The sequence below is a fragment of the Fringilla coelebs genome (assembly GCF_963513975.1).
Source record: "Fringilla coelebs genome assembly, chromosome: 2".
Classification (NCBI taxonomy): Eukaryota; Metazoa; Chordata; class Aves; order Passeriformes; family Fringillidae; genus Fringilla; species Fringilla coelebs.
The window spans coordinates 3208841-3221883 of record NC_140029.1 but is presented as its reverse complement, the minus strand read 5'-3'; the positions used below and the strand labels follow the sequence as shown (position 1 = coordinate 3221883).

The window sequence follows — 13043 nt, the reverse complement described above, 5'->3', positions numbered from 1 at the left end:
AACGAGCTCTGAGCAGCAGAGACAGAGAGCCAGTGTTCCTCCCCACCACCCAGCACTGCTCTGTCACATTCCTTCCAGATTTAAGAAGGAGTTTAACCCCTCCCTGCAGCTCTTCCCACATCCAACCATCTGTCTCTTCAATCAACTTACTTTCAGTGCCAGGAATCCCCACGCAGGTGATCCCTGGTAGGAGAATATACATTTTAAAGGTACATATTTCAAAGGAGCACATTTTCCTCTAGCAGTGCTGTGTGCTGCCCCTGCATGTTCACAGTAAAACCACGTCAAATAAATATTTGAGGGAATCAGCACAGTGAGTCCAGTTTCACTTTCCAAACGGAAAGTGGCATGTCTGCTTTCAGTGGTGGCATCAGGCAGAGGTTTAACACAAACCCAATTTTGCTAAGTCACGATCAGGAACAGAGAAATCCTGCCTAATTACAAAATACTTGATTAACAACTCAGCCAAAGGGGTCGATTTACTGTACACCAAAGTTATTTGCTGAAATAGGACTCAAAAGGAAATAATCCTGAAAAGGGCTTCACTTCTGGTTTCACAGCAGACATACAGCACAGAAAGTACGTTCTTTTTCAGTTTGCAGAAAAAGGATTATTCAGAATAGTTTGTCCATCCAATCAAACATTACTCTGCTGTAACAACATTGTTCTCAGTTCCCTCTCTCTTTGGTCCTCCTGCCTGTATTTCTCCTCCAGCTTTTGCTTCTCAGAGTCCATACTGTAAAAAGTAGAATCTGTGCTTCTCCTGATCTTCTCAAACTGACTGAAATCCGCCACGTACTTTCCATTTGGGGAGAGGGAAACCACAGGCACGAACTCGTAGCCCCAGTGGATCTCCTCGGGGACGTAGGAAGTCCTGCTCTGGCAGACAGCACTGGTGGACTCCACCGTGGCATTCAGGAGCACCACGAGCTCAAAGTCCTTCTCCTTGAGGTTTTGAGGCGTGAGGTCTCTCAGAGGGCTGCTTTCATCCAAAATGTGGTAGAAGGTTAAAGGCAGAATGAGAAATGGACTTTCTGAAGAGGAGTCAACGTTGAATTTGACACTGGCTTGGTTCAGCAGAATCCTCTCCCCTTCTTTGGTTTCGTAGGTCTGAAGAAGCTTCCCAGAGAGCTGACACTGTATCAGGAGGCTCTTCCTCATGTTTGCCACTCTGATCACCAGGCAAAGCTCCCCGTTGTGTTTGGTGATGACAGCACAGTGGCTGAATTTAATGGTCTCTGCCCTTTTCTTCGGCCTGGCGATCTTGGCCAGGAAGGTACCTGTGATGAAGATCTCAATCAGGGTGGTGATGACCAGCTGGGCCACAAGCAAGAAAATGGCATGGGGACACTCCTCGGTGATGAAACGAAATCCATAGCCAATGGTTGTCTGGGACTCCAGGGAGAAGAGGAATGCCCCAGTCAGGGAATCCACGTTCTTCACACATGGCTCCCGCTTCGGGGAGAACTTGTTCATCTCCAGGTCGCCGTGAAGGAAGGCGATGGCGTAGTAGATCACCCCAAAGAGGAACCAGGTCATGACAAAAGTAGCAGCAAACAGGGTGAGTTTGTACCTCCACTTCATGTCGATGACCGTGGTCCACAGGTCCTGCAGGTAGAGCAGGTAGATGCCGTCGACTTTGTCGATCCTGACGTTGCTGTGGCCGCTCTTGGACATGACGCGCGGTTTGTGCGCCCTGAGCATGGCGCTGTCGATGCCGCCGTTGACCAGGGCCACGCGGGACATGTTGATCTTGGTGGGCTCCATCCTCACTGCTTCAGTCCTGGGGAGAAAGGAAAACAAAGAAACTGCTGCTTAATGAAGCCAGAGCCGACCCCGAGGAGTGTTTGAAAATATTGATGGAGAGAAGCACAAGCATCATCTAAACACAGCAGCAGGGAATAAAAACAGCTGGAATATAAAGTTACCACTGTACAGTATCTGACATCACAAATAATTTGACTTTTTTTTTTTCCAGGAAAAAAAAAAAAATCATTCTTTGATTCTGGTGCCTGCCAAGTACGGAGAAGTAGGTTTCTTTTATGATAGCCTGCAAAAGAAATTTGTCAAAGCTGAAATTTTATATCAGTACTTTATTTCTGTAAAAGGCATTAAATATATATACTTTTTTTTTTCCTTACGTTTCTCTAGAGAAGAGGCTCTTTTTGATTAGTGAGCAGGTTTTCTTTAATGCCCTGAAGAGAGACATCTGATCAGAATTAGAGTCGCTGGGCTCAGAACGCAGATCCAGCTCACCACCTCTGTCCCTTCCTGCGACAGAGGCAGAATGAGCCAGACCAGCTTTCACTGGGAACAATTAACTTCCACAAGTGATTTACTCAGTCGGATCTGGCTCTTTGTGACGGACCTACAACCAACCTAGAGGGAAACAAAGCTGACCTGAGCACTTCAAAGGCGAGGTCTGCAATATTTACACCTGGGTGCAACACTCTGAAGCTTTCTGCACTGGACAGCACTCCCACATTTTAAGCTGTCTGAGGGAAGGAAAAAAAAAAAAAAAAAAAAAAGTAATTCACAAAGTCAGCGTTCTAAACGTGGGCCCTGACCTGCACGACCCCAGCAATCATTGGAGCACCCGACTCCTGGGTTTGTTTACTGGGCACCAGGCTGGATGGAGGGGGAGAGTGCGGGCACCAGGGCTGGGCAGAGCCCCCAGGGTGAGGCAGAGCCCTGCCCGTGCCAGCTGGAGGAGGCAGGAGCAGGATCCTGCTCACAGGACCAGACTGAGATGACGTAGAGCAAGGACAGTGCATGTTATAGTCGTTCCCAACAACAAAACTTCCTGCTGACAAAAGCAACAAAGAAAAAAAACATCCCATGCATCCTTTGTGCTTTGGCAGGTCTCACAAAAAGGCATTGTTTGGTCCCATTGTTTTCCTCAAAAAGAGCCTCCAAGTCAGTGATTAGTTTTCGCCAACTGCTGGAAAAAAAAAAATGAAAAGAAAAAAAAATAATGTCTTCCTTATAGCTACTTAAAAGAATTTTGCAGGAAGTACAAGATATATTTGTGGGACACACGTGCCAGCCCAGGACATCAGCATAATTGCTCACTGAAGTACCTTTCCTGTTATGTCAATTAAGGAGAATTTTTGTTTGTGACTGTACTCATCGCACTGTTGCAGGTTTTCTGGGAAAGGGTAATTAAACTTAGCCCTCATTAACAACTGTAGCTCATTCCAGTTTTGGTTTAATCACCAACACTTCTCTTGCACAGCCCTGAACCATTGCCACAGATACATATTTATGTAAGAAAGGAGTGCATCCATGATCCCAGTAGGAGATTCCTTATGTGACAGTCAAATCAACACAGAGCGCAGCATGTCCGGATAATAAACAGGAAAAAACCTTCAAGTGATCTGAAAAAGAACAACGGGAGGAAATGTGGGGGCTGGGAGGGGTAGGGCTGGGAAGGACTGTACATGCAACTGCTCCTCAGGCCAGCCCAAACCCAGCACTGCTGCCAGGGGGAGGCAAATATGTACAGGCTCTAAAGGGAAACAAGTGCATCTTGCTTAGGAAAGAGGCTCCATTCCCCCACACCAAGCCTCTCCCTGGATAGGACACGGATTTAAAACCTGCCCAAAAGTCTGTCCTGAAATCAGTACACTTCTCTCTCTCAAGCACACTTCCCCTTAGACTTCACCTGCATGCTGTCAGAACAAGTTTCCTTGCCGTGCCAGAGGTATTTGGGATCTTTGCTCTGGTGTTGGAGGCACATCCCCATCCCACCCCCAGCTCAGCCCACTTGGACAGCTGCTCCTGGGAGCAATTCCCAGGGCTGAGAGCTCCTCCTCCCCTGGAGGTGACAGAGATGGGGACAGCCAGGGCTCCACCATCCCTCCTTGGAGCTCCAGCTTGGTGGGTTTGGGCTGGAGGGGCAGGGCCAGGGCTTGCAGGGTGTCTGAAGGTCAGAGTTACCTGTCCAAGGTCAGGGATGGCCCAAGGACACTCAGCTCTCCACACTCACCATGGCTCTGCCATGCCCAGGAGACCCAGATCCTGCACCAGGGGTTGGTGTATGAGTGGGATGCAGTGGGAATAACAACAGTTACAGAATCATGGAATGGTTTGGGTTGGAATGGAATTTAAAACCACCCAGTGCCACCCCTGCCATGGCAGGGACACCTCTCACTGCCCCAGGCTGCTCCAGCCCCAGTGTCCAACCTGGCCTTGGGCACTGCCAGGGATCCAGGGCACAGCTTCCCTGGAAAACCAGGGCCTGCCCACCTCCCAGGGAAGGAAAAGATTCCTTGCCCTCTCTCTGCTCTGCCCTGGAATAGGTTGTTCCCTGCCCAAGAGCCCCAGATGAAAAGAATCCTGAAACTGCAGCAGCCTCACACCTTTCTGGACCTACTGAAGGACAGCATCACAGACACAACACCAAAATGCCACAGCAGAAGAGCTCCTCCCAAAAGATGGGAGGAAGGAAGGAATTTTGAAGGCACAGTCTCTTCCCTGGGCTGCACCAACAGAGCTGTGAAATTTGCTATTTCAGGTTTTAAGCTGAGAAGTGAAGTTTTGGTGCAGCCCTGGCCAAGTCTGGCACACTCCAGGCTGCTCCAGCTCCCAGCCAAGGCTGCTCCTCACCGTCCATCTCCTGTCCCATGTGTAATAGTGATCCCACAGGTGGCAGAGAGGGAAATTCTGCAGCCTGCCATAGGTGAATGAGGCTCTTCCAGGGCTCCCTCATCATCTTCTGCGTCCTCCCTTGATTTGTGACAAAGTTACTCAGCTTTACAGCCGCTTCCTGAAATGGATCCCAGCCAAATCCTGGTGCTTTTTTTGGTGGCAGGGTATTTTTTGTGTTGATTTGCTTCCTATTTTCTTTTTCTTTTTTTTTTTTTTTTCTCTCACATCACTCTTTCCTGTGTGATCCTAAATTCCTCTAGTGCTCTTTTCCTCCCCAGGGAAATTCCTCTTGGTTTCCTTCCCCTGCAGAAATACTTCCCTTCTCTGCCACAGTGACATGGGAAGAGAGGATCTGTCACGCTGCCTCCCTTATCACTGGCAGCCACCAGCAGCAATCACTTGGGGGAAGAAACTCTGATGAAACCATCAGGAGAAAAAAGAAAAAAAGGGCTTCAGATGAGGATTCTCTCCTGCCCCCACTTCCTCCCTGCTTCCTGAGTGAAGTGACCACTATAATATCCCGAAATAAATTTAAAAACCACATTATAGCACCTGCATTGCTATTTCCCATCTTATAGAGGCACCTCACACTCTCTGCCCTGACAACCAACCCCAGGGAAAATTCTTTGGTTTGTTTGGTTTATGCTCACTCTAAATCACAAAGCACATCTACCACAGTAGGTTAACATGAGCAAACAAGCTTAAATAATAAGAGTAATATACATTTTTAAATTAAAAGAACAACTTCTGTCTGTTCCCTCGCCGATTTTACACCGATAAATTACTTTTTATTGCTGTAAATCAAACTGGAGCAGCAAATAAAACTGAGCTGAAGCAGAGTTAATGTAACACACTTCAAGAGGGAAGAAAATGAAATTGTCTCAGGCTTGCCTAGCATTCTAAATTTGAATTATCTCCTCTCCTCACCAGCCCTTTTGGAGCAGCCAGAGTAGCCTCCAAGTTCAGCGCAGACAAAGTCAATAAAACACAGAGCTACATACCAAGCCACCAAGCATGAATACCTTGACCTTAAGGTAATTCCAGCAGCCAGGGGTCTAAGCAGCACACTGCCACTGCTTCCAGGGAGCACATTATCAGGGAGCCAGCCTGCACACACGCAAAAATGTTCCTCTTGCATGGAGCCAGCTTTGCTTGTGCAAGATCTCTCTTGGCAGACACAAGTGATTAAAAGCCTACAGGAGCATGACTTGTTCGAAGGGCCTCAGCTGTTTTCCTTTTTTTTTTTTTCCCCCTCAATCAGATGTGGCTTTGCCACTGGAGCAAATCCTCACGCATGCTTCGCTGCCACTCCGATACGGGGGCAGCACTTGAGCTGTTTTTTCAAGCAGCACAAAAAAACCATTAGCAAGCTTGGCAAGGAGAAAATGAAAAGCCAGGGGTGAGGAAAGAAAACATTGAGGAGGGCTGCATAATCTTCAGATCTTTCCTAGGTCTGATGTGGTTCAGTAGGTTACAAAAGTGCCTCCTGAATTCTCAGTGCTCTGCGTAGCATGAACATCCTCCTCCCTCTGGGCTGTGCACCAGGTTATGCTGTACAACTGTCAACCAGCAAAATCCTCCTCCATGGCTCAGCTGTGGAATTCACAGGAGTGGAGGGAGGGAAGGAGAGGCTGGAAAAAGGTGTTTGGCTCTGGCACAGCCACACAGCTGGATGCTGCTACCCAGGGCTCCAGAAGGAGCCCTTCAGTGCTAGGAGCCACTAGGGAGTGGTGACAGGCAAGCTTGAAAAGCTGAACTTACACATTTCTGGCTTTTATCTCAAAAAGACTGAGGCAAGAGAACCATAAATGAACCCTCAAGTCAAACTCAGCTCCCAAAGTTTGCCTTCAGCTGCCACCTTGGAGCCACCCATCAGCACAGGGCAGCCCTGGGAGTGGTCACTCTTCCCAGTTTGGGCACCAGGAGCAGGTGAAAGCAGGGGCAACATCCTGGGCCAGCACAGGGAGGGCTGAGGGGTGCACTGCTGAAGCCAGAGATGGGTTTTACATCACTCACAGCAGGGCCAGGCCAACAGCCATTCACAGAGCAGTGGTAAGGAAGAAAAACCCCAAACTCATCTGTCTCTACCTGCTGGGCATGGAAGATGGATTAAAGCTGGAGAAGTCTCATGTGTGCTTTTTCTGAAGGAGATATGTCCAGGAATGTTGTTGTTCCCCAGGACAGGGTGCAAGGCTTTGCAGTAGTTATGGATTTACACAGAGGAGCCTTTGGAGCTACACTGATGCAAAGAAATAGAAAAACAACCAAGAAGGCAGAATGGAGGCAAAAGATGACTCAAAGCTTATTAAATCAATGGAGAAGCTCCCAGTGAATCCAAAGGCCTCCAAGGGGAGAAAAAGCACATCCTGCAAGGGTGTGAGCAGTTAACACACTGCAAGTGAGCATCCACCCTCCCAAAATCCTGCCCTCCAGCCTCTGCCCTGGGCTCTGGGGATGAGCAGGGGCTTGGCCATGCACATCCTTCAAGTACAAAAAAGTGTTCTTTCAGGAAGAAATTAATACATTCCCCACATCACAAGACTCTCCTTTTTGTGCTCAGCTGGAAAAAAAAATAAATAAGAGAGAAAGGTTCCCCAGAAACCTGTCCTGCTTTTTTTATTTTTTATAAATGGCTTTTCTTCAGCAGGGCAGTACAAAATACTTTAGAATGCCTCCCTGGCTGGCACATTGTTACTCCAAAGTCTTTTCAAACACTGGGACAGCGTAGTTTAGCATTTAGAACCTGCCTGTGCTGTGATGCTCTTCCCACCCACAAACCCTTTCCTCATTCTTGCTGTGCAAACCATCCCTGGCTCTTTCTGCACAGACAAGTCTGAACAGACTCCTGGGATCTTGCCCTCTCTGTTTCTGGGAAGTTGGGTGCCAGAGCTGCTCAGCAGGGCTGAAAGGGACATTTATTGTTGCATTTTTGCTTATCGAGTTCGTACCCCGCACTTCCACTTCCAGTTACATCTGGGGCTGCTGTGGGAACATCAAACATCTCAGCACAGAGAAGGAGCTAAGCTGGGACAGAACAGGAGCGAGGTCCTATCCCAGTTGACTTTAGCAGCCACTACAAAGCCAGGACTAAACTTTCAGAGAGCTCAATACCAGCTGTTGTCCTATTTTGCAGTCACTGCCACTATTTTTCCATTCTCCCCCTTCAGGATGACCTTGGGGAACAGCTAAATCCAGTCATTCTTCCTCCCTGGAGGTATTTCTCTTTACCCCAAGGGTATCACTCACTATCCTGCTTTCCCCCATTTTCTTTTGTATCCCATTCCTGTCCCCTTTCCATTCTCTGAATCAAAAGCTCCAAACCAAGAGTGTTTACTCCACCCCCAAAGAAGTCTGTAGCTGACTGCATAATGCTTTCTTTTCAGCAAAAATCTCCCTGTAGGTTCACACCACTTATTCCTGACCTCTCCATCACATCAGAGAATCACAGAATCACTGAAGGGTTTGGGTTGGAAGGGACCTTAAAGTTCATCTCATTCCAACCCCCTGGCACAGGCAGCAACAACTCTGTTTTCAGAGGTTTCAAACTTTGCAAAGCTTCATTTAGTGCAAGGTCTCCCCTCCCCATCTTCCCAGCTCCTTATCAGTCAGAAATTTGGGAACAAAGCCTCAGACCCAAGGAGGAGTCTCAGCTTCACCTCCAAGGATCAGATTTGGGAACACAAGTGGCAGCAGCCACGGGGTTTGAGGAGCAGGAGGGAGGTGGAGAAGGAGAGCAGGGAGTTGGGAGAAGATTGAAGACAAGCCAAGGAATGCCTCATTTTTTGGCTCTTCCTGCTTAGACACAAGATCAATTAATCCATGAGGTGTTTTGTGGCATGCCTGAGCGCAGAGCTCCTGGGCATCCAGCAGGGTGAGGGTCAGGGATGAAGACACCTGGACACATTCCAGCACCAAACAGGAGCTGGGCAGGGATTTTCTGCAGAATAGTTTTTCACTTAGTCAACTCAGGCCTACCTAAGTCCTTCCTAAGTACTTAATTCCTTTTTTTGAGAACAGGCCCTTGGCCAGCTAGCTGCTCTGGCTGCTGGGAGGGTGTTTTCACACAGCTCCTGCTGCCTTCCCCATCCCAGAGTGGGGACAGGCCACCTCTATGGAGCACAGCTTCCAGGGAAAAGGCACCCAGAGAGGCTGGTGCTGCCTTTTTTTGGTCTGGTTCTATGGCTGGGGCTCAAGGTGAGGGAGGTTTTTGCCCCAAAGTCATTGTTTTCCCTTGATTTCTGCCTCTTTGGACACTGCCTGGTATAAATTACCTGTCACAGTCACATTTTCTGGAAAAATCCCTTCTCCTGGGAAGCTGAGAAGCTTCAGAGGAAAAGGAAAACAGTATTATCTCATTTGCTTCTCTTGTGTCTTGCTGCTTTGGAATGTGTTTGGAGATTGTTTATCCAACAATAAACTGGTGGTTAAACAATAAATAAATTGGTGGTTGTTTCATTGGTTTCATGTGAATTGTTTTGACTTGATGACCAATCATGGTCAAGCTGTGTTGAGGCTCTGGAAAGAGTCACAAGTTTTCATTATTATCTTTTAGCCTTCTGTAAGTATCCTTTCTGTATTCTTTAGTATAGTTTAGTATAGTATTCTTTAATATAATAGAATATAATATCATAAAATAATAAATTAGCCTTCTGAGAACATGGAGTCAGATTCATCATTCCTCCCTTCATCTGGGAACCCCACAAATACAAGAATTACCCAGCTGAAATCTGCCTGCACGAGCTCACTTGCCAAGAGTCTCCTGGTTTTGTACCCAAATCAGGGGTGTCTGTGCTTCCTTTCAGTGTTGTGGTCACAGGGTGGCAGCTTCATTAGGCAACAAGATAGAAAATAATTAGTCTGAAGCCATTTACTGCTGAGGCTATGTTGGAAAAAGTTCAAGGGGAAGGGAATTCCTTCCCAGGTCAGCAGGAGAACAAAGGGATTGGACTGCACTGCTGCAAGGGAAACCCTGTAGGAGCCTTCCAGTTCCTAAAGGGGGCTGGAAAGGGACTTTTCACAAGGACAGGACAAGGGGGAATGGCTTTAAGCTGAAGGAGGGCAGGGTTAGATGTGAGTAAAGAATTGTTCCCTGGGAGGATGGGGAGTTCCAGAGCAGCTGTGGCTGCCCCTGGATCCCTGGCAGTGCCCAAGGCCAGGTTGGACATTTGGGCTTGGAGCAGCCTGGGGCAGTGGGAGGTGTCCCTGCCATGGCAGGGGTGGGCTGGGATGGTTTTAAGGTCCCTTCCAACCCAAACCATTCCATGATTCCATGAACAGCTTGCTGGGACTGTCATTCCCTGCTCACCACAGGTTGGCTGTGTCCTTGCTTTCCTTCTTCCATAGCAGATAAAGGACAGCACCTTGTTTTTAACCTCCCCAGCACTCACCCATCACTTTATCACTTTGAACAATAGCAATAATAATATAAATAAAGTCAAACTCAGAGCAACTGGTTTGCCAGTCTGCAGCTGGTTTGAAATTTGCTGCATCTGTTTCAGAGCTGAAGAGGGCTTAGTGGAACAGAAAACTGCTCTGCTTTCTTTTCTTGTTTGCTTGCCTTTTCGCTCCAAATTCATTTCTTGCCCTAATAAAAACCTGGTTTTGTTTAAAAACAAGCAAGCAAACAAACCCAAAAACAGACACTTCCTCTGGATTTTTAATTTCAGTTGTCAGCAGGTGGTTGAAAACGAAGAGGAGCGTGCCAAGTCATGGCAGGGAGAAACGTTAGCGCTTTGCTGGTCGTTCAAAAATTTGGATAAAACAGCTGCAGGCTGCCTTCCCCAGGGCTGCTGCTTCTCCCTGACTCTCAGCTGAGACAGGAAATACATTTATCATGCAGCAGTGGGGCTTTTCAGACCAGTTAGAGCAGACAATTTACAGTGGTTTGTGCCCCTCTTTATTTTTCTCAGGCCAGATCCCCTGGAGCCCCAAACCCAACATCAGACACCAGGTTCCAGCACCCCAAGAGCATCATCTCCTACCTGTATCCCACCCCCACCAGGACAGGAACACATCCTGGGGCTCAGCAGCTCTCTTGCTAATTAATCATTTGTGGTGCCAGTCGGTTGCTCTGTGTCCCAGTCAAGTTGGGGTTTGTTTTTAATTAGTCACTGCACACCAGGGCTCTCCCAGAGCTGGGTGGAGCTGTGGCCATGGGGGTGAGGCTCCCTGCAGGCTGCTGGGGCAGAGTTTTTGCTCTGCTTTCTCCCCATAAATCACATTTCCAGTAAATCACAGCTCTCCTTTAGCCCACACCACGAGCTCATTAAGAATTGCTTCAATACCTCCTGAGTACCCCCCAAATATTATGTACACATACTCTGCAGAGATAAACCTGCTCAATTGTTCCAAATTTTCCTCAAATTTTGCATCTCTGTGTGGCCACCAAATCTCAACACTGAAATGTCAGGCTATGAGAAGAGTTTTCCACCAAAAAAGATTAAAATTCCTGTGCCTTTTAAATATCTAAAAAACCTCAATGGTATGAAAGTAATGGTAAGGTGCGAAAGGCCATGAAGGTGGTATGGGAAAAAAAAATATTTAAAGTATACTGGTAACCTTTTTTTCATTTATTCCTAATGTGGACAAAATCAAACCTAACACCTTGACCCAGCAGGAAGGTGGATGCTGTTAATGGAGTACAAAGAATTTTTTCTTTTTTTCCTATAAAAGAATTCCTGGATCCTTTTAACCTGTTTGTTGTAGCTGGTTTGTGCTGCCTTATGAAGGCAGAGCAATGATAAATACAGAGTAACCCGCTAAATAATCCAAATTTTTGTCATCTCTGCACGGCCAGGACACAGCAGTGAATTTGGAGGGATGTTTGCCATCATACAAAGCATTTTGCCAAGAAGGAAGGATGGGTTTGTCAGGGTTTCATCTTAAAACTTGTTGCAAGCTGATTTTCTCAGGAAGTTGTTTGGTTATGAAGAATTGCCCTGCCTGTGTGAACAAGTTCACACTCTGGAAAATGTTTTCAAAAAGAGACTCTTCTCTCATGCTGACAAAATGCAGCCTGGTAGACAAAGTACCCACTTCTCTCAACCAAACCTAAATTATTTTTGAATTGGATGTCTCTGTCTCCTAGGCAAGCACAGATGATGTTACTGGCACATATAACTGGCTTGTTTTTTGATAATTAATTATTTTACAGTGAATTACAGCAATTGTGGGCAATATTCTCTTTGAGGGGCACAACATCTTCAAAAATGTTTATTCCTACCCCATTTTCTCTGCACTCCAAGGATTTCAAATTGCATAAAGCACCAATTTCCCTTGATTGTCACTGTCTGAAAAAATGGAGAGCAGGCTCTGCTTCATCTCAAATAAATGTTTGGAAGCTACTTCACTTAGACAAAACTTAAAATTTTTAAATGCTGGAGAGAAAATTCAGTTGTGTCCAATAGATTCAGGATGTGATATTTCATGGGCAAACATTTATGTGCACTTACATAGAAGTTGGAGATTTATTAAAGTACTTTAGTAAAATATTTTATTAAAATGTAAAAGTATTTATTAAATATTAGTATTTTTTATTTAAAAGTATTTATTAGTGTACTTCTTTATTAAAATATCATTCCATGGTGTGTGAGCTCAGCTGGTTGGAGTCTGGTAAAAACACCAGGGTTGGGGATTCAATCTCTGGATGTGTCATGCCCTTAAAAATTGGGTTTGATGGTCCTTGTGAAACCCTTCCAACCCAGAAGATTCTGTGATCCCAGTTCTGTAAAGCACAAGCAGTTGCAAACCTGAAAGATTGATGTGGGAGATTTTGTTCTGTCTAAAGTTGTGGATGAATCTTCTTTCACACACGTCCCCCTTTGGGCCATTATTACCCTGAATAAAGTCTCTAGATCTTGAAATAAAATAATTTCCTCCAATGCCCAGTCTTGGACACATCCACAAGGCCCAGGAGCCACCACCTGGGGCTGGGCTCTCAGAGCAAAGCCCTTTGCTAAAACACCTCCCAAAGGTGTTTGGGGTCACCTTGGAGCTCACACCTCTGTCCCCATCCCTGTCCCCACTCCTGTCCCAACCCTGCTGCCCCTCAGAGGGGACAGAAGCAGTCATGGGGGTGCTCTAAACCACCAAAATTCTGGGCTGATTTACAAACCAGGGCCTTTCACCTGCTTCCCTGAGGTGGTCAGGCAAGAATTGAAGATATCAGTGACACTTCCCCATTGGTGTAGGGTTACTTATCCTCAGTGCTACCCAAAAGTTTTGTTTCAGGGCAGCTTTCTCTTTTTTTTTAAATTTTTTTAAATTTAATTTTGTTCCTGACCAATCCATGGATGTGGTTAATTTAAGGTTTAAAAGGCTTTTGCTCACACATACACACACACCCATATATGTTTTCCACTGAAGTCTGTGCTTTTTCCTAGACCCACCCAAAT

The 13043-nt window shown here is 46.5% G+C and overlaps 1 protein-coding gene across 2 annotated transcripts in view; it reads right to left on the bottom strand.

Annotated features, from left to right (window-relative positions):
• Window positions 1–266: 266 nt before the first annotated feature.
• KCNJ15 (potassium inwardly rectifying channel subfamily J member 15) overlaps window positions 267–13043 on the bottom strand; it is a gene marked incomplete at its 5' end in the record, with an annotated part of 33870 nt that continues 21093 nt past the window's right edge. The window contains 2 exons of one of the 2 annotated variants that reach the window (XM_084224399.1): window positions 267–1783; window positions 5652–5788. In XM_084224399.1, coding sequence (XP_084080525.1) covers window positions 637–1783; window positions 5652–5788 — 1284 coding nt within the window. In that variant the 3' untranslated portion in view covers window positions 267–636. Of the gene's footprint in view, window positions 1784–5651; window positions 5789–13043 lie in introns of those variants that run through there. The other variant, XM_084224400.1, reaches the window with a different exon arrangement.